The 25,284-nt window shown below is 50.5% G+C and overlaps 2 protein-coding genes across 2 annotated transcripts in view; both read right to left on the reverse strand.

Moving 5' to 3' along the window:
- LOC144267068 (uncharacterized) overlaps positions 1 to 25,284 on the reverse strand; it is a 620,395-nt gene that overhangs the window by 332,821 nt on the left and 262,290 nt on the right. The window lies entirely within an intron of this gene.
- LOC144267063 (uncharacterized) overlaps positions 1 to 25,284 on the reverse strand; it is a 114,071-nt gene that overhangs the window by 35,044 nt on the left and 53,743 nt on the right. Inside the window, exon 9 of the mRNA XM_077820728.1 lies at positions 12,366 to 12,395. Within this exon, the coding sequence (XP_077676854.1) occupies positions 12,366 to 12,395 (30 nt within the window). The remainder of the gene's footprint in view (positions 1 to 12,365; positions 12,396 to 25,284) is intronic.

A 25,284-nucleotide genomic window follows, 5' to 3' on the forward strand; every position in this document is an offset into this window, starting at 1 on the left:
AGGGCAGCTGCTGCTCTGGCTCGTGCCATGGAGCAGGCAGCCGCAGAGTTCCCTCATCTTCTGCTGAGGCTGGTGCAGGGGGTTGAATCTGCTTTTCAGCTCCCAGCCCCCTTTGCTCATGCAGCCAGTAAGAGCCACCTGGGTGGGGGAACCAGCTCCGAGGCTGGCAGAGCCCTCAAGGAACAGAGACCGCAGGGGAGCCCTCTGGGCAAACTGCCCCAAGCTCCCCACTTCCCTGCGCCCTGAGCTATCCTGGCCCGGCACCCTGAGCAACCCCCTCCCCACACCCTGAGCTACGCCCCTGCCCACACAAAGTCCATGGTTACCCCTCTTCCCCTGCTCTGTGAGGTGTCTGCAAACTTTTGGAGCTGAGCCCCTTCACCCTCCCCTTGAGTTATAATTTTTGGTAGCGCCCCCACACACAACCCAGGCAGGCGGGTGGCCTGCTCAGGTGAGTTAGGGGGTGGAGGTCGTTGTCCCTCCCCAGTCCCCACCCTACGGAGCTGGCTTGAGCCCTGCTGGCCCCTGCCCACCCAAAATAGAAGTCAAATTACACCTATGCCCGATTCCCCTCCCTGCGCTGCATCCCCCCTCCCCTACTGCGAATTCACCCCCCTAACATATCCCCGCTACCCTCTGGTGGGCATTCCCTCCTCGATGTATCCCCCCCATCACATTATTGGCTTGAACTGGGAACATATAGAACAGGGGTAGGCAACCTATGGCACGCGTGCCAAAGGCGGCACGCAAGCTGATTTTCAGTGGCACTCACACTGCCTGGGTCCTGGCCACAGGTCCGGGGGGCTCTGCATTTTAATTTAATTTTAAATGAACATTTTAAAAACCTTATTTACTTTACAAACAACAATAGTTTAGTTATATATTATAGACTTATAGAAAGAGACCTTCTGAAAAGGTTAAAATGTATGACTGGCACGCGAAACCTTAAATTAGAGTGAGTAAATGAAGACTCGGCACACCACCTCTAAAAGGTTGCCGACCCCTGATATAGAGCGTGGTTGCAACTAAGGTCCTGTAGTGGCACCAAATCTTGTATAAAGGGGGTCAAATCAGGTGTCTAAAACAAGCTTATGGTTTGCTGGTTATGATTATGCTGTCTGTACGTGTGGATCATTTTTGTAGTTAAAGTGATGAATATTGGCTCTACGCTGTCTGTATTTCAAACTTGTGCTATGCTTCTGGGTGACACCCCAGACAAGTTGGTGTCAGCTCTGCCTAGTCTGCTTGATGACCCAGTAAGGACCATCAGCGATACAACTGACCCATTGAGGGAAGGCAGATACACTTTGTGACTCAGCAAAGTATGCAGGGACTTGCCCATGTGACTCCAAACTCCATTTTGCTGTAATTTTCCACAGTAAGAACAAAGAGGTGTTCTTACCCCTGGAAAAGATGATAAAAGGCTGATGTCTCATCTCCATCTTGTCTTCAATCCTGCTTCATACCTCTGGAGGGACTTTGCTACACTGAAGCTTTGAACCAAGGACTGAAAGACACATCCCAGCTGTGGATGTTCTCCAGAGACTTGATTTGAACCTGCAGTTTATTCCATCACTGCTGCAAGCCTGAACCAAGAACTTTGCCTTCACTGTATGTAATCGATTCCATTTAACCAATTCTTGCTCTCATCTATATCTTTTTCCTTTTATGAATAAACCTTTAGATTTTAGATTCTAAAGGATTGGCAACAGCGTGATTTGTGGGTAAGATCTGATTTGTATATTGACCTGGGTCTGGGGCTTGGTCCTTTGGGACAGAGAGAACCTCTTTTCTTTTACTGGGGTATTGGTTTTCATAACCATTCGTCCCCATAACGAGTGGCACTGGTGGTGATACTGGGAAATGGGCGTGTCTAAGGGAATTGCTTGTGTGTGGTTAGCCAGTGGGGTAAAACCAAAGTCCTCTCTGTCTGGCTGGTTTGGTTTGCCTTAGAGGTGGAAAAACCCCAGCCTTGGGCTGTAACTGCCCTGCTTTACGCAATTTGTCCTGAATTGGCACTCTCAGTTGGGTCCTGCCAGAACCAGCATCGTTACACCCCCACTGGCTATTATATACAATGCATTACTTCACTATGTCAGGGTGAGCAGGGCCCTGTCTCTCCTCAAGGGTCCCCTACCCCTCAAGCAAAGAGCCCGTGGACACCCACTCTGGCTACTAATCCGTGGTTATTGGTGCAGGCTCTCAGTCAACAGATGTATCTGTCTCTGTCTCTCACCAGGAGGCCCCAGCGCCTCTTCCTAATCCTTCAGCCTGTGCTTCCAATCTAGGGACTCCTACTTCTCTCCTGGGCCTGCAGGCAGCTGCCCCCAGGCAGCTCTCAGCAGATACACCCCTTTCTAGGGGTTCCCTGTACACTAACTGCTGAGTGACATGGACAAACACAATCATCAACTCAGCCTGACCAACCAGTGGAAGGGCAAAGAATTTTGTATGCCCCTGTGATGTTATTGATTAAAAGTTAGTCTTCAGGGAATGTATTTGTCTTTGTTGCTACCTCTGCTATAGAATTGCAACCAATCTTATACAAAGTATGACATGTACCGTTTCACTGGTAAAGTTACGATTTGCTGAATATGATTACCCTCCCTGTAGGCCTGAAGTATTGTTGTAGCTGAAGTTATGAATATTGACTATGCACCTGTATTTCAAATGTGTTTTCTCCTGTGGTAACACCCACAAGGTAGTTTACCTCCAGTCGAGCCAGCACATTGTGGCTGGACCATTTAAGCAGATAGCCCATTCAGAAACACAATGGGCCATGGAAGCAGCTTATCCCCATTTGATAGACTTTCCTGTGGATGTTTTAGCAAGAATAAGGGTAATGGCTTCTGCTGTGACTCATGGAAGCATGCAGGGGCATGTGACCAGCATATGTGACTCTGAATTCCATCTTGTGCCTGTACTTTCCCACAAACTAAGGCTGAGAGCACCACCACATGAGGGAAAGTAGAAAAGGCCCTGGAAGCATCTCCATTTTGCCTCTTTCCTGCTCTGACCTCATGACTACAGACTTAAAATAAAAGGAGCATGACAACCAATGGACTGAGGACCTTCCAGATGTAAGCAGTGTCAGGATGAGCTCCACCCTGACATCTGGTGGTGAGGTGTGGCAAGTTGTGGAAAAGAACTTCAGGGGCTGATCTCATTTGCATAGGCACACCCACCCCTCCTAGAATGAGGCCATAGCTGCCCAAATGGTCACTTTGGCTGCCGTGGGATCCCCAGCGTCTCTGTTATTGGGGCAATAAATTGTTATTACCCTGATTATGGGAACTGTGCTTGGAACTGTACTTGGCCTTTTGTTATGATGGAGGGACTCACCACCAACTAAGTAGCACTCGCCAGGCAAGGGTCATGGGTTCCAAAACTCTGTGAATTGAGAGAGGCTGGGGACAAGTATTACTACTTGGTGGCATGGGCCCCTTGGTGAGGGCCTTACATGCTAATTGCACTTCCTCCTCTCTCCACTGTGGAATATCAGAGCTAATTTTGATTTCATTAGAAGTCTAGTTACAGGCTGCTGAGTTCACTTTGGGCTAATAGTGCACCAGTACTGAGGCTCCCCTACTACAAGCTGAATTCACCTAAGAGCTGAAATCACTGAGCATTGTGTTAAGTAGTGGGGGAGCCTGAAGCTATATTGTGGAGCAGTTTGCGGGGTGGCTGGAGTGCCTTGTGGAGCTGTTCGTGGGACGGCGGGAGCTGCTGGTGGGATGCGGAGCGGAGCGAAGGCCTATGGAGCTGTGGGGTGCTCAGCTTCAGATCATGTAAGGTGCCTCTTACCCCCGCCCCCATCTCCACCCAGGTTGAGAGGTAAAGCTCTGCAGATAAACTTTCGAACTCTGGGGCTGCCCTGACCAGGGACAGAGACTTTTGGGTCATTGGCCTTTTGGGACTTTGGGTGATTTGGGGTTGCTGGACTCAAGAACCAAAGGGAAAGGACATGCCCCAATTTACTTGCGGTGGGTTTTTTTGCTCATGGGTTGTGTTATGAATCCTATCGGTGGTGTTTCCCCAACATAATGCCACATTGTTTCTCTCTGTTATTAAAAGGCTTTTTTGCTACACTCAGACTATGTGGTTGCGAGAGGGGAAGTATTGCCTCTTGGAGGCGCCCAGCAGGGGTGGTATATATTTGTCCCAGGTCACTGGGTGGGGGCTCGAGCCGGTTTGCATTGTGTTATTGGAATGGATCCCCTAGATTTTGAACCCGGCCCTTGTTGCTGTCAACTCTGACGGGCAGAAGGGTTACACAATCTTTTGGAAGTCATAAAAGCCAGCAGTTTATTCCATCGCTGCTTCAAACCTGATATGAGAACTTTACAATGAGTGTATGTGTGATGGGATGTACACACCCCACACTATATAACAAGGGTTAAGGGATTATTTTGGTGTCAGCCAGCCCTGCCCTGCCACACCCACAGCAAATGTTCCATTGGCTGGAGGAATTAAAAGGCAGGAATTCGCTCATTTGGGTGGCAGAGCTGGAGGTGAGCAGACCTGTAGCTCAGAGCTCCAGCCGCGCAGCAAGAAGCCTAAAAGCTCTGACACCGCTGCCCAAAGGGGCCCTGTCTGAGAGAAGGGAGGACCTACCCCAGAGAGGGAAGTACCCTGTGGACCCTGGTGGAAACCCCCTCTTACTTAGTGTGGTTTGGGTTTCCCCACCAGGGGAAAGCCTTGGACTAAGCTGACCTGAGGCTGTTGGATGAGAGGAAGAGGCCCAGGGAGGACAGCTTTAAGCAGCCTTGGTTGCCAGGCTACTGGTAGCCCAAAAGGCCCTGGGTCAGAGCCTGGTGGAGTGGGAGGGCCTGGGATCCCCTCCCCACAGCCCCCTTGGCACTCAGGGATTGCAGCTGTGACCACTAGGCCACAGTCCCCAAGTGAGGACTGTTTCAGCATGTATTGGATTCCTTTCACCATTTTAAATCTCTCCTTATTCTTTTCTCTCATAAATAAACCTTTAGATGTTAGATACTAAAGGATTGGCAAGGGTGTGATTATTGGGTAAGATCTGTGTTATATATTGACCTGGGTACGTGGGTGGTCCTTGGGGATGAGAAGAACCCTTTGTTTGATGAAACTGGTTTTAAATAACTACTCATCATAAAGTTGGTGTCTGGGTGGTGAAACAAGGACTGGAATACCCACGGAGGCTGCATTTCTGACTTCTTGTTAGCCCGTGTGGTGAGACCAAAGTTTACTTATGTTACCACTTTGGAATATCTTACGGAAGAATAACCACCAGTTCGTGGTGAGTCTGTCCCATTTCTCAGCAGTTTGTCCAGAAGCTGGTATTCTCAGTTGTGACCCACTGAGGCTCTATGACAGCCCCTCAATAAGGGGGAAACAAACAGAGAGGGGAAAGGGGAGCCCAGCTGTGATATTCTGGGTAAAGATAAAGCCTATGGGGATAGGTCTCTTTGAAGGAAACACAATGGTCACTATCGGCATCCCCATTATGAGAGAGGAAGGACACCTCCGAAACAGTGGGGCCACGGTCCAGATAATAACTCAAAGAGGAATTTCCCCAGAAAGTGCACAAGAGGTGGCTGATGTACCAAACCCCCACACTGAGGGGAACTAAGCATAGCAATAAAACAATGTTTGGGAACCAGGCTTCTTGGGTCAGCAGGGCCACATGAAGAGACTACTCCAGGGCAGCCCTCTCTTCTCAAGACCTAAGTTGGTGTAAGCCTTCTTTTCCCTTGTCAATGCTCAGCAACACTCCCCCAGGTGACTGGCAAGTCACAGCTGCCCAAACTGCTGAGCCCTCGTCCTGTGAGTAAATGAAATAACATCTCCAGGTACGGACAGGGCCTCACTGGGAAAACAAAACCTGATCCAATGCCCAGTGGAGACGTCAGGAGACATAGAATGGAATTGTCTTCCCTGGGTACAGGCCAGGATCACGCAGCCAACCCGCACCTCCCGAAGAGGAAAGAGAGGCAAGGTGACGAGGATACAGCTGGGATCCTAGTATTCCCCCTGTCGAACGTGGAGGAAGATTCCGTCTACACTAACCTGGGGGAGTTCACCCAAAGAGGCCTCCCTTCCCATCAGCAAGAAACCAGATCTGCAGTCCTAGCCCTGAGAACGGCCTAACTGAAGGGAAATAGACTGCCAGGAATGGGACACGTTTCCTTCAGTACCAGATAGGGACGGATCACAGAAGCCCTTGATGACCAGTGTTGCCCTCATGAGGAGGAGAGGGGGTGGGAAATCACAGAATAACTACATCATCTCTCTCCCACTCCCACGCTTCCAACACTCCCACCCCCCCAAACTCTCTCTCATGACCCCATCCCCCATCACACCCTTCTAAACACAAGCACTCCCCACCATGCCACCCATCCTCAGACCCCCTTTCCCCCAATCAAGAACAAAGGTGCTCCATTCCCCTCCCTTCCCACGCCCCTCTCCCTCATACCCCTCAAACACAGACTCCTCTCCCACTGATGCCCCATGTGCTCCCTCCACCCTCCATGCCCTCACACACACGATCCCCTCCCCCTTACAAATACCCTCCCCTCCCCCTTCACCTCCCTTCATACACATGCTTCCCTCCCACTTCTACCTGTCTTTCTGTCCCTCCTCCCCTGCTGTAGCCCCACCCACTCCCCCTGTTCAGCACTCACTAGTCATTGAACAATACTCTTCCTCTCTCCAGCCTCACAGAAATGACTGGAAAAAGGCTAATGTAGTGCCAATCTTTAAAAAAGGGAAGAAGGAGGATCCTGGGAACTACAGGCCAGTCAGCCTCACCTCAGTCCCTGGAAAAATCATGGAGCAGGTCCTCAAAGAATCAATCTTGAAGTACTTGCATGAGAGGAAAGTGATCAGGAACAGCCAGCATGGATTCACCAAGGGAAGGTCATGCCTGACTAATCTAATCGCCTTTTTTGATGAGATTACTGGTTCTGTGGATGAAGGGAAAGCAGTGGATGTATTGTTTCTTGACTTTAGCAAAGCTTTTGACACGGTCTCCCACAGTATTCTTGTCAGCAAGTTAAGGAAGTATGGGCTGGATGAATGCACTATAGGGTGGGTAGAAAGCTGGCTAGATTGTCGGGCTCAACAGGTAGTGATCAATGGCTCCATGTCTAGTTGGCAGCCGGTGTCAAGTGGAGTGCCCCAGGGGTCGGTCCTGGGGCCGGTTTTGTTCAATATCTTCATAAATGATCTGGAGGATGGTGTGGATTGCACTCTCAGCAAATTTGCGGATGATACTAAACTGGGAGGAGTGGTAGATACGCTGGAGGGGAGGGATAGGATACAGAAGGACCTAGACAAATTGGAGGATTGGGCCAAAAGAAATCTGATGAGGTTCAATAAGGATAAGTGCAGGGTCCTGCACTTAGGATGGAAGAATCCAATGCACCGCTACAGACTAGGGGCCGAATGGCTAGGCAGCAGTTCTGCGGAAAAGGACCTAGGGGTGACAGTGGACGAGAAGCTGGATATGAGTCAGCAGTGTGCCCTTGTTGCCAAGAAGGCCAATGGCATTTAGGGGTGTATAAGTAGGGGCATAGCGAGCAGATCGAGGGACGTGATCGTTCCCCTCTATTCGACATTGGTGAGGCCTCATCTGGAGTACTGTGTCCAGTTTTGGGCCCCACACAACAAGAAGGATGTGGATAAATTGGAGAGAGTCCAGCGAAGGGCAACAAAAATGATTAGGGGTCTAGAACACATGACTTATGAGGAGAGGCTGAGGGAGCTGGGATTGTTTAGCCTGCAGAAGAGAAGAATGAGGGGGGATTTGATAGCTGCTTTCAACTACCTGAAAGGGGGTTCCAAAGAGGATGGCTCTAGACTGTTCTCAATGGTAGCAGATGACAGAACGAGGAGTAATGGTCTCAAGTTGCAGTAGGGGAGGTTTAGATTGGATATTAGGAAAAACTTTTTCACTAAGAGGGTGGTGAAACACTGGAATGCGTTACCTAGGGAGGTGGTAGAATCTCCTTCCTTAGAGGTTTTTAAGGTCAGGCTTGACAAAGCCCTGGCTGGGATGATTTAACTGGGAATTGGTCCTGCTTCGAGCAGGGGGTTGGACTAGATGACCTTCAGGGGTCCCTTCCAACCCTGATATTCTATGATTCTATGATTCTATGAAATGTAAGGCAAGAATTTAACTGGGGTAAGACATGCATATATGGACAATCCAGGCACTAGCGAAGTCTGTACTCGGACAGAAATAGCAGTGTCGGAAAAAATACCGATCATCTGGATAATGCTGCTTCCTCCTCCTCCCCCGCCCTCCCTCTCACACACGTCGCCCCCCCCCCCTTCCCCCCTTCCCTCTGTTCTGCAGGCCCTGGCTGTGCATTCCAGACCTTACCGTGTTTTGGTTGTGCTAAGTGCAACCTGGACTGTGAATTTATTGGGTTTAGCTACGTCCACACTTAAACCAGCAGGGGCACCGTTGTAATGCTTCAGTGTAACCACTCACTACAGGGGTTCTCCTGTCACTGTGGTTAATCCACCTCTCTAAGAGGCAGTCGGGTTGTGTCGGTTTAACGACATCATGCAGGGGTGAGGATTTTTCATGCCCCTGATCTATGTAACAGGCTCAACTTTATTGTTTAGAATAGATCTGGCCTAAAACTTGACTTTGGAATCATTTCTACATCCTGCTCATGTAGTTCAGTGGTTCTCAACCAGCGGCATGTGTACTCCTGGGGAACCAGAGGTCTTCCACAGGGCACATCAACTCCTCTGGATATTTGCCTAGTCTTACAACAGGCTACATAAGAAGCACTAGCCAAGTCAGTACAAATTAAAATTTCATACAGACAATGACTTCTTTATACTGCTCTATATCCTATACACTGAAATGTAAGTACAATATTTATATTCCAATTAATTTATTTTATAATTATTGGTAACAATGAGAAAGTCAACAATTTGTCAGTAATCATGTGCTCTGACACTTTTGTATGTTTGTCTGATTGTGTAAGCAAGTAGGTTTTAAGTGCGATAAACCTGGAGGTACACAAGACAAATCAGACTCCTGAAAGGGGTATAGTAGTCTGGCAAGGTTGAGAGCCGCTGCTGTAGTCTACTCGGAATTATTGCTATGTCCCCTCAGGCTTAATTCCACAATAAGGGGTGTGTGTTTGTTTGCCCGTCTGTCTGGGAATTGTCCGGTTGAATTAAAAAATCTCATATATGGTCACTAAATCAGAAACCTAAAGAGAATATGACCCTGTGACATTCCTAATGATTGGAAAATTGGTTCTTGTCATCGATGCAGATGTGGCCCTTACTAACCATTGGACTGCTTTTTGTATTAATTGCATGTAGTGATGTGTACTCCGTACCTGACTGTGTAAGTCTTGTATATACATTTAGCTGGGGAAACAGGGGTGATGGCCGCCCTCTTCCCTGCAGAAGGAAATGGGCAGGGGTAAAATCTGATAGGGAGCCATGACAAATGCAAACTGTAGTGTGCCTAGGCCAGACAGCAGGAAGGAGAGTGACCCCAGATAAAACCTGACAAAGCTGATAAGGGGGGAGGGATTGGTCCCCCTTTCATGGAATATGGGCATTGAGTGGACACTCAAAGGAAGTGATGGCGTATTTAAAACCAGCTTCCAACACAGTGCCAGAGAACTTCATTTTTTCCCAATTGGGGATCCCCTGTAAATCCTTCCTTCTTCTGTAAAGAGCCTCCCACTGTTCTCTTTCTCTGGGGCATTACTGTGGCTCGCCTCCCTTCTGCTTTCCAGTGAGGGGTCGCACTTTGCTCAGCAGGAAATTCCATTTGGCTTTTGCTTGCACGGAGAGCTCTCTCAGGTAAGGGGAGTGACTCCTCATCCCCCTCCCCTGGAAACATATAGCTACTTTTTGCTGATAAGGGTGAAGGGGTCTCTTCTCCCCTCTTAGCTGCCTGTCCCTCCTCTGGGTTTATCTCTGGGAGCTTTGGGACATATTCCCTCTTGCCATGGGTCATAATACTCACAGCTTTGGACAGTGATATTATGGCATCTCCCACTAATACATCAGCTGGTCAATTCTTAAGAGCCCCCACATTTAAGGTACCCCCCAAAACCTTCCCCTGAAATTCAAGGCATGCTAAAGAACTCGTGTTTCTAAATTGCCCAACGCCAGGAGTGTTACCTTCTCCACTGGGATTATATCACCCTCCTTAATCACATCCCTCCTGACTAGAGAAATCCATGCTCCAGTGTCTCTCCATCCCAGCACTTGTTACCATTTACCTTGGCCTGTTTAATAAACTCTTTGTCTCCCTCTAGCTGACAAAATTAACTGGCACCGCTCCCGCACCACTGAAGTCTCTGACTCAAGGGTAGCTACATTCACCTGGACGGATCAGGGATTGTATTTGGACTCGCCATACTTAGGATATTGTTTCTTCGTGTGTTCACAGGATGCATGTAAGAAACACTCTTTTGGGCTGTCCCTTGGGCTTGGGCCTGATAATTAGGGTTACCAGGAGGTGACTGGTACTGGGGTGGTGGGTGCTTCGTCCCCCACCCTTTCCCAGGAACAAACTGGGCCCCCCCTTTAATGCCAGGCTTTTGCCCTCCCCTTTGGGACCTGCACACTATAAATGGTCTCGCTTGCATGTGTAAGTCAGCAGCATCCGCTGCCTTTTCCACAGTTTCTCAGCTCATGCCCAAATAAACCTGTTAGTCTTTAAGATGCCACCGTACTCCTCGTTGGTTTTTTTAGGAGGTAGAGAGGGGAGCCAGCCTGGGGCTGGAGGCAATGAGCAGGGCCCCAGCGTGTACCCGGCCCTCTCCTAATTCTGCCTGTGCATCCCCCTGCTCACGACACAATCGCAGCCCAGGGTACCCCCTAAACCTTCCCTTCTAATTCAATGCGGGGTAAAGGAACTGTGGTTCTAAATTTGCCCAAGGCCAAGAGTTTTACCTCCTCCCCTGGCATTACATCACCCTCCTTAACCACATCCCTTCTGACTAGGGAAATCCCTGCTCCAGGGCCTCTCCACCCCAGCACACTTTACTATTTACCTTGGCCTGTTTAATCAACTCTTTGTGTTCCTGCAGGAGGTCAGAGCTGACAAAATTAACTAGATCCCCCTCTGGCTACATTGACTGGGATTGTATTTGGACTCACCATACTTAGGGCATTGTTTCTTCATGCGTTCAAGGGAGGCACATAAGAAACACTAGTTTGGGAGGTCCCTTTGGGCCGGGGTCCAATAATGAGGGTTCCTAGTGGGGGCTGTGATATGCCTTAGCCCCTCCTCACCATGGGGCCCCACCCTCTACTCCTCCTCTTCCCCCAAGGCCCTGCTCCCAGTCCTGGAAGGCGCAGCTGAGCCGGGGGAAGGGCCACTCAGGGAGCTCGAGCTGCTGTGGGAAGCCCTGAACCCTCCACCTGCTCTGGGTGGCGTGACCTGGAGGGCAAGGACATGGGCTGCTCTTGGGCCTCCTGGCCCCCCACCCAGGGCATCTGGATGGTCCAGGGCACCCCACAGCAGCCGGGGCTCCCTGGGCAGCTCTTACCACAGCCCAGCTCTGACTTCTGTCCTGGCCTGGGTCCCCAGGGGGAAGAGGAGGAGCGAGGAGTGGGGTCACTCATCTGGTGCTGGTGCCCCACCCCACACTTCTACACAGGTGCCAGGGCTCCTGCAGGGGCCCCCAAATTGGACGGAGGCCTGGGCCTGTGGACCCGTGCGTGAATCCACCACTGTCCCCATCAAATTGACCTCCATTTCCTTCTCCCCCATCCTTCCCCTCCCCTCCCATTATTCCCTCCTCCCCCTTCTGGCTTCCCCACCTCTCCCCATATCACCTCCTCCCTACTTCTATGCCCCCTCCCCACCCTCTGTCCCCTTCTCCCACTCCCTGTGCAAACACTGATAGCATTACAATACAACAAGTGCGTCTCCCTTCACCCCTCCCCAGGCTGTCTTGTGGGCACCAAGTCCAGGTGGGGTGGGGGTGCTGGAGGGTGGAGGGATCTGGGCTCTGGCAAGGCAGGGGAAAGCACCACGGGCAAAGAGTCTTTCTGAGACTGTAACAATGTGTTTAGTACCAGGGGTGTAAGCTCCTACGAGGCTGACTGCAGTCCAAGTTTCTCCAGCTGGGGGTCACGACCCCCAGTCCTACCACGGTTATCAGTGGGAGCGGGGTGCCAGCTGGCTGATCTGGGGAAGGGTCAATGGCATGGTTATAGGGGACATCCCCTCTGCTGGGGTGATGAGTTGGAACAGAGACAGGAAGGTAGATACGGGAGCCAGCCTGGGGCTGGAGGCAATGAGCAGGGCTCCAGCGTGTACTGGGCCCTCTCCTAAATCTGCCTGCGCATCCCCCTGCTCATGACACAATCCCAGCCCAGGCCCAGCTATGTACCTCTGATGTCCCTTGAGATGATGCTTCTCCCTACAAGGCAAAAGAAGAGACAAAGGTCACAGTTATACCCACAGTAACAACAGCAGCCTCTGGATCACCTCCTGCTTCTATTCATTGCACCCCTTCATAGAATATCAGCATTGGAAGGGACCTCAGGAGACCATTTAGTCCAACCCCCTGTTCAAAGCAAGACCAATCCCCAATTTTTATGCCAGATTGCTAAATGGCCCCCTCAAGGATTGAACTCACAACCCTGAGTTTAGCGGTCCAATGCTCAAACCACTGAGCTATCCCTCCCCCTTCTCCCCAGCATCCCCATCGACCCTCACTCCATTCCCTCCACCCTCTCCGGATATACCTTCAGTTCCTGTATCCCTCCCGCCCCCTCTGTGACACCTCCTCTCCCTCTATTTCTTCAGACCTAACCTCATACTCTCTTTTGTAGTTAATAAACTTGCTTTTGTTTCATTCTAACGCAGTGAGCTTTGCCTGCAGGGCTTGAGGAGAATCTCTAGTTGGTTACCCCAAGTGTGATTGTTCTCTTCACATTCAGGGTGAGACGGACCGGGTATTAAACTCATACACTGGCCAGAACAGACCAGGGCAGAACGGTACTGCTCTTGGGTCCCAGGCTGGGAAGCTGGTGGTGAGAGAGCCTGCATGTAACTGCAGCTGGGTGTGTCCCCACCGATATGAATGCTGGTGAAAGTGCAGCCCGGAGGGCTTTGCAGCTTGTCACAGCAGTACAGTGTGAGAGGGAGCCCAGGCTGGTGGGTCAAGGGGCTCAGTGGTACCCCAGTTCCAGGGGGCACCCCGAGGGGAACCCACCACAGTCCCCTCTTAGTCTTCTCTTCTCTAGACAAAACAAACCCATTTTTTTCAATCTTCCCTCATAGGTTATGTTTTCTAGACATTTAGTCATTTTTGTTGCTCTTCTCTGGACCTTCTCCAATTTCTCCACATCTTTACTGAAATGTGCCATTCAGAACTGGACACAATATTCCAGTTAATGCCTAATCAGGGTGGAGTAGAGCGGAAGAATTACTTCTTGTGTCTTGCCTACAACACTCCTGCTAATCTATCCCAGAATTATGTTTACTTTTTTTTGCAACTGTGTTACACTGTTAGAATGATAATAATAAGGAAATAAAAAGATTTCAGAGTCCATTCAAAACTGTCTGTTGGTCTGGATTTGGCCCACAGTCCACCTGTTGACTACCCCTGCCCTACACGCTCTCGACTCATCCAAGCCATGCCTCCTGACTCCGCTGTTAGTTTTTGCAGTATACTGTCCCACGCTGCCTCCCTGCTGCTGTAGTCTTCCTCTCTCACAGGGAAAGGCTCCAGCAGTGGGGAAAGCCTCTGGCACAGGGCGGGGGGAGCAGGGAAAAGCTCTGGCAGCTCTTCGCTGCCGCAGTCTTTCAACAACACAGAACTCGGGTTATGAGCCCATGCTGAAGCCTGTGCCAGCATTGTCCACACTGATAGTGCTACCCGTGCTGGCTAGATTAGAGCTAGCATGGGTATGCTAATCCATGCTACAAATGCACTTTAACTTGCAGCCTCCTGACACGTTCTTTCTTTTTCTCCAGCTTGGGGCATTGCCCTGCTTCCCTGCAGAGAGGTGTGGGGAAGTCATTCTCTTTGCGAGTTAGCTTCAGTCATTGAGGCTTCCATTCGAATGTAGTGATTCTAGCCCAGACACTCCTAGTGGTGCTATGTCTGGAATACATAGCCCTGATCTCCCATGTCCCAGGAAGAAAATCAGTTCTTTTCCCCCAACAGGCAGTGATATCCAGAGGATTGGCACAGACTCAAACAGATAGTTCATAAAAATATTACAGAAAATTGCCACTTCCATCACCCTCATCCATCACACACTCCCCTCCCCATAACCCCCTCCACACACACACACACATGTGCTCCCCTACTCCTCACCCCCTCACAACACAGTCAGGACCCCCTCACCGCTACCTCTCTCTCCACACAAACTCTTCATCCCCCCATCCTTCCTCTGACATCTCCCTTCCCCTTACCTTCTCTAAAACAACCAATTCTACCTCCCCAGATCCGAGTGGAAGAATTTAAGTCTAAACTATTTAAATCACCAATTTTCATCACGTATTAAATGACTAATTTTAACTTTGCTTTGCCTTTCTACTTTCTTTTTTCCCCCTAAAGAAAGATTGGTTCTCATTGGCTGGTAACAAATAACACATGTTGACTTGCATGTAAATATAGCCTCCACCCTAAATTTGGTATTTCTTTTTCATAAACCAGGAAGATACACTATATTGACACACATTTGTTTAACCTATAATATAGCTTAATTTACATTTAATATAGCTTAATTTAGATTTATCCAGATTCTTAATTTTTACATTTTGTATATGTTAGTTAATATTTTTTTACTTGTGATTTGTATCAAGCTCTACTTGGATTGAAATTAAAATTTAATTAAAAATGCACAAAAGCAGCATTTTAATGTTTTATTCCTTAAATCAAATTACCTTAAATGTACTGGATACAGAAGAAAAAATATCTAAGTATATCAAAGCCTGGGCTTTTGAATGTAAAATTACCTGATCTATTAAACAAAGGCAGTATTATCTGTAATTAGGAATTGAATTGATGTTTCTGGTCACCGCAGCCTTAAAAATTTTAAAACTAGTAGATCTTATCCTCTCAAACCACTTTTATTCAAAGATTGGTAGAAGAAGAAGACAAGCTTTTCCAACTTCCTATTGGTCTTTCAACTTTAAATAAACTAATCATTGAAGTGAACTAATGTGGCTCATGTAGCCACCTCCACGTGGGGCGCGGCTCCCTGCGCTGCTGTACTATTTACACTGGAGCTTTACAGCGCTGAACCTTGGTGCGCTCAGGGGGTGTTTTTCCACATGTGTGTTTGAGACCCCTGAACTAGGGTAAATATTGGATTCTCTGTCTTTTAAACAGTGCTGCAAAGTGTCATAATGAAGAAAATCCATCCTTAGTGCAGTGGTTCCCAACCTTTTCTGTGCCACGGCACACCCCAAGCTCCCGGGGCTCTTCCTGGCCAGCAGCTGAGAGGGAAGGAGAGACGCAGAAGAGGTGATCTATTGTTCACACAGGAAAGGAGGGGGGCAGAAAGGGAGATTGAGCTCTGATTGGTTGCTCCACCCCCAGAAGAGGTGGGGCAGTGCGGCAGATGACCAATCAAAATGTGGCTTTCCTCACCTTGCTCTCACTTGTACCTTTTCTAAAACTTCTGCAACACTCCTGTTTGGGCCTGGTGGCACACTAGTTGGGAAACACTGCCAGAGTGCATGAAAAGCTAAGGAGCAGCTCGGAGGAGTTGAGGAACTGCCAAAATGGCTCTGTAAATCCATGACAAAAATCTCTCCCCCTGCAGCTTCCCCTCAGCCCTGCTGGTCATTCCCTCTTCCTGCCGTGTGCCCACACTCCCCCTGCGGGGTGCTGTTGTGAAAACAGGGCCTACACATTTACCCTAAGATGAGTTTAACTCTAAGCAAAAGAACCAGACAGAGAAACTGGATTAGTCCAAACTAGGGCTGTCAAACAATTAAAATAATCATTTGTGATTAATCATGATATTAAAAATAGTCGCAATTAATCACAGTTTTAATGGCATTGTTAAACAATAATAGAATACCGTTTATTTAAATCCTCTTGGATGTTGGAGGGAAGTGTGTGTGTGTGAGAGAGGGACGGTGTGTGTTGGTGGAGTGTGTGTTGGGGGAACGTGTGGTGGGGATTGTGTGTGAGAGAGGGACTGTGTGTGTGTTGGGGGACTGCGTGAGACAGTGTGTGTGTTGGGGGAGTGAGGGTGTCAGCGTACGGTCTCTGTGAGCAGAGCACTCACCAGCCTGAACGCTTGTTCAGACAGCAGCACCCATCCCTGACCCAGAGGCAGCTGCCGAGAGAGGCTCCCCCTGTTCCCCGACCACAGCTCAGAGGCGACCAGGTACACGGGAGGGGGACACCCTGACATCAGCACCCTCCCCCCCGCTCTGTGCAGCAGACAGGAGGCAGACTCCCAGTCCGGAGCAGCTAGGGCAGCTCCATGGGGGACAGAGGGGAGGCAGCGGGAGCAGCAGTGGAGCAGAGCGATGGGAGGAAGAGAACAGTGAACCCCTCCTGTCCCGCCAAAAAATAAGAAAAAGAAGAGCAGGGGGAGGAACAGACGGAGGCTCCTGCACAGCGGCGCCGGAACGGGGGGGCAGGCGGCCCTGGCCCCATCACTTTCAAAAGTCAGAGGGCTGTGCCCTGGCAATATTTCCTGGACATAAGGGCAAGTGATGGGGAGGAATGCATGGAGAGGAGCGAGTTGGGGGTGGGGTCTTGGGGGGAAGAGGGGATGTGGGGGCGGGGCCCCAGGGGAACCCACACCTCCAGATGAGGAAGCAGAGGCGGGCGGAGGAGGATGCAGCCGGGATCCTAGTTTTCCCACTGCCAGATCCCCCTGTCTAATGTGAAGAAAGGTGCCATCTACACTAACCTGGGGGAGTTCACCCAAACAGGCCTCCCTTCCCACCAGCAAGAAACTAGATCTGGATTTCCAGAGCAGACAGCAGCCGAGCAGAAGGGAAATAGATTGCCAGGAATGGGACACGCTTACTTCAGTACCAGATAGAAACAGATCTGAGAAGCCCTTTGACAACGACCAGTGTTTCGTGTGTGTGTGTGTGTTTGTTGGGGGATGGGGCAGGGGAATCACAGAATAACTACAACATCTCTCTCTTGCACACAGAAACGCTTCCAACAAAACTCCCCTCCCAACCTCTCCCTCATGCATGGTCCCATCCCCCATCACACCCCTCTAAAACACAAGCACTCCCCATCCGCCAGCCATCCTTGTGTCCTCGTCCCCCCATCAAGAACAAATGTGCTTCATTCCCCCAATCCCCTCCCCTACACATCCCTTAAACACACACACGCCCCTCCCATTCACACCCCATGTGCTCCCTGCCCTCTGCCTGCCTTCACACAAAGGATCCCCTCCCCCTCACAAACATCTTCCCCTCCCCCTTCATCTCCGTCAACACGCATGCTCCCCTCTCACTTCTACCGTCCTTTTACCCCCCTGCCCGCCCCACTGCTGGCATTGCCTCCCCCTGCTGTGTTCTGCCTCCCCCTGTTGTAGCCCCATTCGCTCCCCCTGCTCAGCACTCACCCCCAGTGCAGCCTAAAAGAAATGTGGAGGAAGAACTTAACTGGGGCAATACATGAATATATGGAAAATCCAGGCGTTAGCCGTGTCTGTACGAAGACAGGAATAGCAGTGTCGGAAAAAATACGGATCATCTGGATAATGCCTCCTCCTCTCCCCTCCCTCACACACATGTCGTCCCCCCTCTTCCCTCCCCCTCAGGCCTTGCTGCTTCCATCTATTCTGCAGGCCCTGGCTGGGCATTTCCAGACCCTACCGTCTTTTGGTTGTGCTCAGGGCGACCTGGACTGTGGATGGGCTGGGGTTAGCCATGGTTACACTCAAACCACTCGAGGGGCACAGCTGCCATGGTGCAGCTACAGGACTGTAGCACCTCAGTGCAGCCACCCACGGCAGGCGTTCTCCCCCTGGAGTTAACCCACCTACCCGAGAGGCGGTATGTAGGGCGACAGAAGAATTCTCCCATCAGCCTAGCGCTGTCCACACCAGGGGTTAGGCTGGTTTGACTATGTCATGCAGGGGTGTGGATGTTTCATGCCCCTCAGCCAGGGGGTGGAGAGGAGCAAGCAGTGCGATGGGGCCTCAGGGGAAGTGGCAGAGGGAGGGCAGGACCTCAGGAAGAAGGGAAGGAGCAGGGGGCAGGACATTGTTTGGGTGCTGGTGCCCCCCCGTCTAGGGAGCTTCTCACGCTCCTGCCCTGAGCTACGTAACAGACTCGACTTAACTTTTTAGAAGAGAACTGGACGACCACTCCGATTTGGGATCATTTCTACATCCTGGTGCTGTAGTTTACTCTAAATTACTGCTATGTCCCCTCAGCCTTAACTCCACAGTAAGGTTTTTATCTGGGAATGGCCCTGCTTTAATTAAAAATCTCATACAGGGTCACTAAACCAAAAACCTAAAATGAACGAGACCGTGTGATGTTCCTAATGATTTGAAAATTGGTACTTCTGACCCATGCAGATGTGGCCCTTACAAATCACTGGATGCTTTTGTTCTAATTGCATGTAGTGATTGCGCTTGGTTGAAGAAAAAAGCTGTGAACAACAGGCCCCTCTCTATATCGCATTCGTTAACCTCCGAAAGGCCTTCAACACGCTTGGCAGGAACGGCATCTATAAGATCCTGTTGAAAACTGGCTGTGCACAAATGGGGCTCTCCCTATTCAAAGAGTTCCACTTGGGAATGAAGGCAACTATCCAGTATGAAAATCAAACATCATCCGAGTTTACTGTTGATACTGGCATGAAGCAGGCTGCATCTTAGCACCCACTGGCTTTGGCATCTTCTTCTCAAGTCTTCTTAAGTACGACTTGGAAATGATCCATCTGGTGTACTAACTGACTCAAGGATGGACGGCAGCTCGTTTAAAATCAGATAATGACAGAGCAGAAGGCATGTCACCCAGCTTACTATTCAGGATCTGCTTTTTGCAGAAGACACTGCATTCGTCTCTAATTCACCTGATGAATTGCAGATCATGATGAACAAGTTTTCTGATGCCTGCAACAAGTTCGGCCTGGTAATCAGTATCAAGAAAACAGGTGTCATATCACAAGGTACCAACATCCCATCTAAAAGCTATGTCAGTAGTGAAGCTCTGGATAACGTGGATCCCTTCTGCTATCATGGCTCAATTCTTACCAACTCACATAACCTTGATAGGAGACTTGATACTGTCATTGGCAAAGCTTCGGTCACCTTTGTGACACCTGTCACGTGTTTGGAACAACAAGCTGCTAAACCCAGAGGCACCGACTTTCTAATGTGCTGGGGGGGTGCTCGACCCCGCTCCGACCCAGGCTCCACCCCACTCCACCCCTTCCGCCAAGGCCCCACCGAGGTCTTGCCTTTTCCTCCCCCCACTGCGCCCCTGCCCTGCCTCTTCCTGCCCCCACCCCACCTCTTCCCGCCCTCTCCCACAAGCGCACACCTCTTTCACTCATCCCCCTTCCCCCGCCAGCGCCTCCTCCATGCTGCCAAACAGCTGATCACCAGCATGCAGGAGGTGCTGGGGGGCGGGGGAGGTGCTGATCAGCAGGGCTGCCAGGAGGTAGGAGGTGCTGGGGCGAAGGGGAAGGGCTGATTAGGGTGGGGGGCTGACAGTGGATACTGAGCACCCACCATTTTGTTTCTGGGGGTGCTCCAACCCTGGAGCACCTACACAGTCGGCACCTGTGGCTAACCCTGAACACACAGGGGTCTGTTTATCAGCCTTGTGTCCTTCGTACCCTCCTTTACGGCTCTGAAAGCTGGGTCACATCCTCCAAGCAGGAGTGGAGATTGAACAGTTCCCACCTCCGCTGTCTTAGAAAAATCCTTGGAGTCACTTGAGACCAAGGGATCACCAGTAACGAGACCCTTGAGAGAACCAGCCTACAGTCTATGCAGATGATGCTGGACGCTCGCAGGCTTCACTGTCTGCGACACATGACGCGCATGTCCCAAGGTCGTCTGCCGAAGGCCGTGCTCTGTGGCCAACATAAGAACTGCCCGTGACTCAAAGAAAGGCCAATGCTCCATTCCAGTGACAAGGGTCAAACAAGCTCTCAAGAAATAAAACAAAACCACCTCCTCCTCCTCCTTCAAATCCCTCCTCAAAACTCTCCTTTGCTGCAATGCCTAAAAACCCCTGTTTGTACAGTGCGTAGCACAATGGAGTGCTGCTCCATGACTGGGGTGCCTAGGTACTACCGGAATACACCTAATATGATTCTTCCCAGAGGGACCTAGGGTTGTGAGGCAGCTCCTTACCACCTGCCCTTAGTGTGAGGAAGCTTTTTCTATGCCTGCACTGGGTCAGCTCCCAAGCTCGGCCAAGGGTAACACAAGCCCTCCCCCCACGGCCTCACAGGTCCCGCTCTCACTCTACAGGTTAGAGATAGGCACATTCCAACCCTTGATCCCTTGAGTGTCTCCCTGGCGTGTCCACTCTCTGATCACTGGACACTCTCAGTATGCACAGATCTGCTGCTTCCAAAGAAATAGTGAACCCCAGCTACCAATTACACCTCAGATCAGCGCTCTCCTCAGCTCACATCACTTAGAGATGTTCAGAGTGAGATCCAGTATCCGTTCATTTACCAAGGCCCAGAGATTCAAGTAGTAGCAAGTAGAAGTATTGGTGACAAATGGTGACATATCAAATAAAATCATCACAGGCATTCTAGAATCGAGACTTAATTAACAAGCTGCTCTCACGTCTAATAAAGAATTGCTCGCCCCAAATCATTCCAACGCTTTTCAGCCAGGAAATCTGTGACCTTATTTCATGAGACAAACCTGCTGTCACTTTGTTCCTTGGTGAAGGACCCAGCTGGTCCCTGGGCACCCCTAGGTCTATCCAAACAATCCTATGGCTTTATGCAGAAACAGGACACCCCCCTCCTGACTGGTTCTTCCTGTAGATTTCCTGTCTTGTAGAGTTTAAAATGTCTTCATCAGCAATTGCCTCAGAATGCTAACAGGCACAAAGGGTGAGATATACAATGCAATATACACAAATAAGCAGACAGGGGGATAGGTGTCTGTTACCTCTTACCTGGGAGGTACAGTACTGAGAATTGTTACCTCTGGCTACCTGCCTGAACCCCAGATCCTTAAGAACATAATTTTCAGTATAGATACATAACTCCCTAAATATTCTCTGTACATACATTTTGCAGTGATCATGATGGCTAATAGACTACTGGCTCTCAGGAGAGACCTCACATGCCACCCTTTGGTATTCTGCAGAGATCTGATCCAGAGGATCCCTGTAAAACCTTTTGCACCCCCTGTGCCCTCTGCCCTTTGGCACCAAAAGGTCCCTGGGTCACAGCTAATCCCTTACATTGATCCATATGAGTCAGCTCTGACCCTCTTGCCTTTAGAGTGTATCTGCCACTACCTTTTCCTTGCCCTTAATATAGACTATTTCTGGATCATATTCTTGAAGCTCTCTACTGCAACGTAGCAGTCTGGAGTTGGTACCTTTTGTTCTGGAGAGTGGTCTGTTAGAACCCTGAATTTTTGGCTGAACAGGGAAGGCCTTAGCTGCCGGACTGCCCACACAATCACATAACAGTCTTTTTCTATGACAGAGAAATTTTATTCACTGGGTGTCAGTTTTTTCTTTAAAAAAGCAACAGGATGTTTCTTATTAATTTCACCGGCTTGCGTTAGCAAGGCCCCTAGACCTGTGTTACCGGCATCAGTGAACAGTGCATGCATCGGATGAAGTGGGTTTTAGCCCAGGAAAGTTTATGCCCAAATAAATTTGTTAGTCTCTAAGGTGCCACAAGTACTCCTCGTTCTTCATACTTAGGGCAGAGTTTCTTCATGTGTTCAAGGGATGTGAGTAAGAAACACCATTTTGGGCCATTCCTTGGGGCTGGGGTCTGATAATTAGGGTCACTGGGAGGTTCTGACCCACAGCCTGTCTCCAGACCCCGGTATCAGCGCTGCTTTCAGCCCAATCCCAACCCTACATGCAACTTTGACCACCGCACCACACATTACCATTTATCTTGGCCTGTTTAATGAGCTCTTGGTCTACCTCCAGGAGGTCAGAGCTGATAACTTTAACTAGCACCCCCTCTGGTACCACGGAAGTCTCTGACTCGAGGGTAGGTATGTTAACCTGGACGGATCAGGGATTGGATTTGGATTCGCCATCCTTAGGGCATTGTTTCTTCATGTGTTCAAGGGATGTGTATTTGAAACACTATTTTGGGCCGTCCCTTTGGCCTGGGGTCTGATAATTAGTGTTACCAGGAGGTGACTGGTACTGGGCTGCTGGGTGCTTAGTCCCCTCCTCCTCTTTCCAAGGAACAAACCAGGGAACCCCTTGCTATGCCGGGCTTTTGCTCTTCCCTTTCGCACCAGCATACTACAAATGGTCGCTCTTGCATGTATCAGTCAGTGGCATTGGCTGCTTTTCCACAGTTTGTTGGACAAGTCCAAGAGTGGACTTCTCAAGTTTTTTGAGGTTTCTAAACTTTAGGTGAGATGCCTCTGCAATAATTTGAAACCTTTTAAACACAGGCCCCTTAGACCAGGTGTCTCTGTCTACCAGAAGCAAAGGACCACACAATCTCCTCTAAGGCAGCCTGGTTTGCTGCCTGCGAATAGTGAGAGATGAAGGCCTTTTTGGAAGAGGGCAATTCTTTCTCAGATTCTATGCTTGTCTCACGACAGAGGTTCAGTTATAAAAATCATTGCAAAAAAAGACAAAAATACAATTTTTATCATATAATTATTGAGGACACTGCAACTCCTGAATCCCCTCCTCCCTTGCTGCATCCCTGGCCAATGGCAGCTGTGGAGTCGGCACTCAGGACAGGGGCAGAGTGCAGAGACCCCTCGTCTCCCACCCCCAGTGACTTCAAGGACGTGCCGCCGGCTTCTGGGAGCAGTAAGGGGCCATGGCAGGTAGGAAGCCTGCCTTAGCCCCACTGTGCCACAGGACTTTTAGCACCTAAAATCTTCCAGTTTGGCTTCAGTAGCCTCCGGGAGATAGAGCGCAATTCCAGGAGACCCAGCAGACCCTACTGGTGGCAGCAGCCTCTTCCTAGTGGGGGGTTGAGATACCCCTGAACTCTACTTCACCCTGGGGCCCCACCCTCTACTCCTCCTCTTCCCCCAAGGCCCCGCCCCCTGGCCCTAGAAGGCGCAGCTGTGCCTTGGGAAGGGCTGCTCAGGGAGCTCGGGCTGCTGTGGAAAGCCCTGAACTCTCCACCTGCCCTGGGAGGCAGGGGCAGAGACATGGGCTGGGGGCTGCTCTCAGGCCCCCTAGTCTCCCACCCAGGGCAGGTGGAGGGTCCAGGGCACCCCACAGTGGCCCCGGCTCCCTGGGCAGCTCTAACCACAGCCCAGCTCTGACTTCTGTCCTGGCCTGGGGCCCCAGGGGGAAGAGGAGGAGCGAGGAGTGGGGCCACTGTTCTGGTGCTGGTGCCCACCCCACACTTCTACACAGGGGCCAGGGCTCATGCTGGGGAACCCAAATTGGACAGGGGCTTGGGCCTGGGCCTGGGCCCTGTGTGAATCCACCACTGTCCCCATCAAATTTACCTCCATTCCCTTCTCCCCCACACTGCCCCTCCTTTCCCCTCCCATTATTCCCTCCTCTCCATCCTAGCTTCCCCAACCCTCCTATCACCTCCTCCCCCTTCCTATGCTCCCTCCCCACCTGTATCCTCTTCTCCCACTCCCTGTGCAAACACTGATTAAAATCCAACAAGGGCGTCTCCCTTCAACCCTCCCCAGTCTGTCTTGTGGGCACCAAGTCCTTGGTGGGATGGGGGGGCTGGAAGGAGGAGGGGCCTGGGCTCTGGCAAGGCAGGGGAAAGCTCCGTGGGGAAAGGGTCTGTCTATCACAAAAGCAGGCTTGCCCGGCTGGGAAGCTAGACCGGAACGTCGAAGGCGACGGCCAGTGACTCCATGTCAAGGCTGTTACAGCGCCTGAGGAGTTCACACTTGTTCCTTGGTTGGTGAAATGTAAGGATCGAGCTCACAACCAGATAGGTGCCTGCCCTGCTCAGTTAGGTGCCTTTCTTCACAGTCTGCCCTGAGGCTAGCATGACAAACCACATGGCAAGCTCTTTCCTCAAGTGGTGCTTTCAAGGGAGGCGGGAGGGGGGAGGCCTGGGCTACTGGGACCAGGGGATGGGTTGGGAAGGGGACGGCAGCCCAGCCCAGCCCTTTCTGCCTCCCCCTGCCCCCTTCTCCCCCCCGCCGCACACAGAGCGGCTCCGGCAGCTCCCAGGCCTTCCCTGTGCAGCGTGCGGTGCTGCTGCTGCTTTGGCGCGGGCAGGGCCCCGTGTGTGGGATTTTGGCCCTGCCGACATTTCCCTGAGGGACACAGGGGAGAGACGGGGGAGGGGGATTCTGGACACTTCCCAACTCAGCTGTATCTGAAGGGAATTCCACAGGGCAGAGGAAAGGGGCCTTCCTTAGTTCAAGGCAGGGCCACTGTTGAATATCCCAGGCTGTTGCAAACTGAGGGGTGAGAGCGTCTCACAGGAAAGGTCCCAGGGAGCCTTTATCAGTAAGCTATGAATAGGTGTGATCGATCTGTATTTGAAGGGCCATCAGCTGTACAATGGATCCACTGACAGAAGCCAGGGGCTACACCTTATGAGTCAGCAAGACATGGAGGGACGTGCCTAGGGACGGAACCCTCAGGCTTTTCCATGCCATGTGCTGTGAGCCTGTGTTTAGGACAAAGGAAGTACAAGCCCCATGGCAAAAAGAATATAAAAGGCAGCTACATCTTCTCCATTTTGTCTTCAGTCCTGCTTCTTACCTCTGGAGTAACTTCTCCACAAACGAAGCTCTGAACAAAGGACTGAATGACCCACCCGAGCTGTGCATGTGTCCAGAGGGACTTTCAAGCCGGTAAACTCACCAAGACTACTAAGAACCTGATATATGGACTCTGAAGTCTCTGTACGTCTCTGATTGTTTTGATCATTTAACAACTCTCTTCTCTTTCATTTCTTTTCTTTTCTAATAAATCCTTAGCTTTAGGGACTAGCGGATTGGCTGGCAGTGTGGTATTTTGGGGAAAATCCAAAGTAATATTAATCTGGTAATGTGGCTGGCCCTTTGGGATCAGAAGAATACTTTATATAGTGAGCAGAGCTGTAAATAACTCCTCGCTTTATTGCACCTAGGTGCTGATTGGGAGCCAGAGAACCGGATTCAATAAAGGGGGCTCTGTGATTTCTTTCTTGCTTCTTCATAAACAGTGGGGCGGGGGGG

This window comes from Eretmochelys imbricata, chromosome 6, assembly GCF_965152235.1.
Source record: "Eretmochelys imbricata isolate rEreImb1 chromosome 6, rEreImb1.hap1, whole genome shotgun sequence".
NCBI lineage: Eukaryota > Metazoa > Chordata > Testudines > Cheloniidae > Eretmochelys > Eretmochelys imbricata.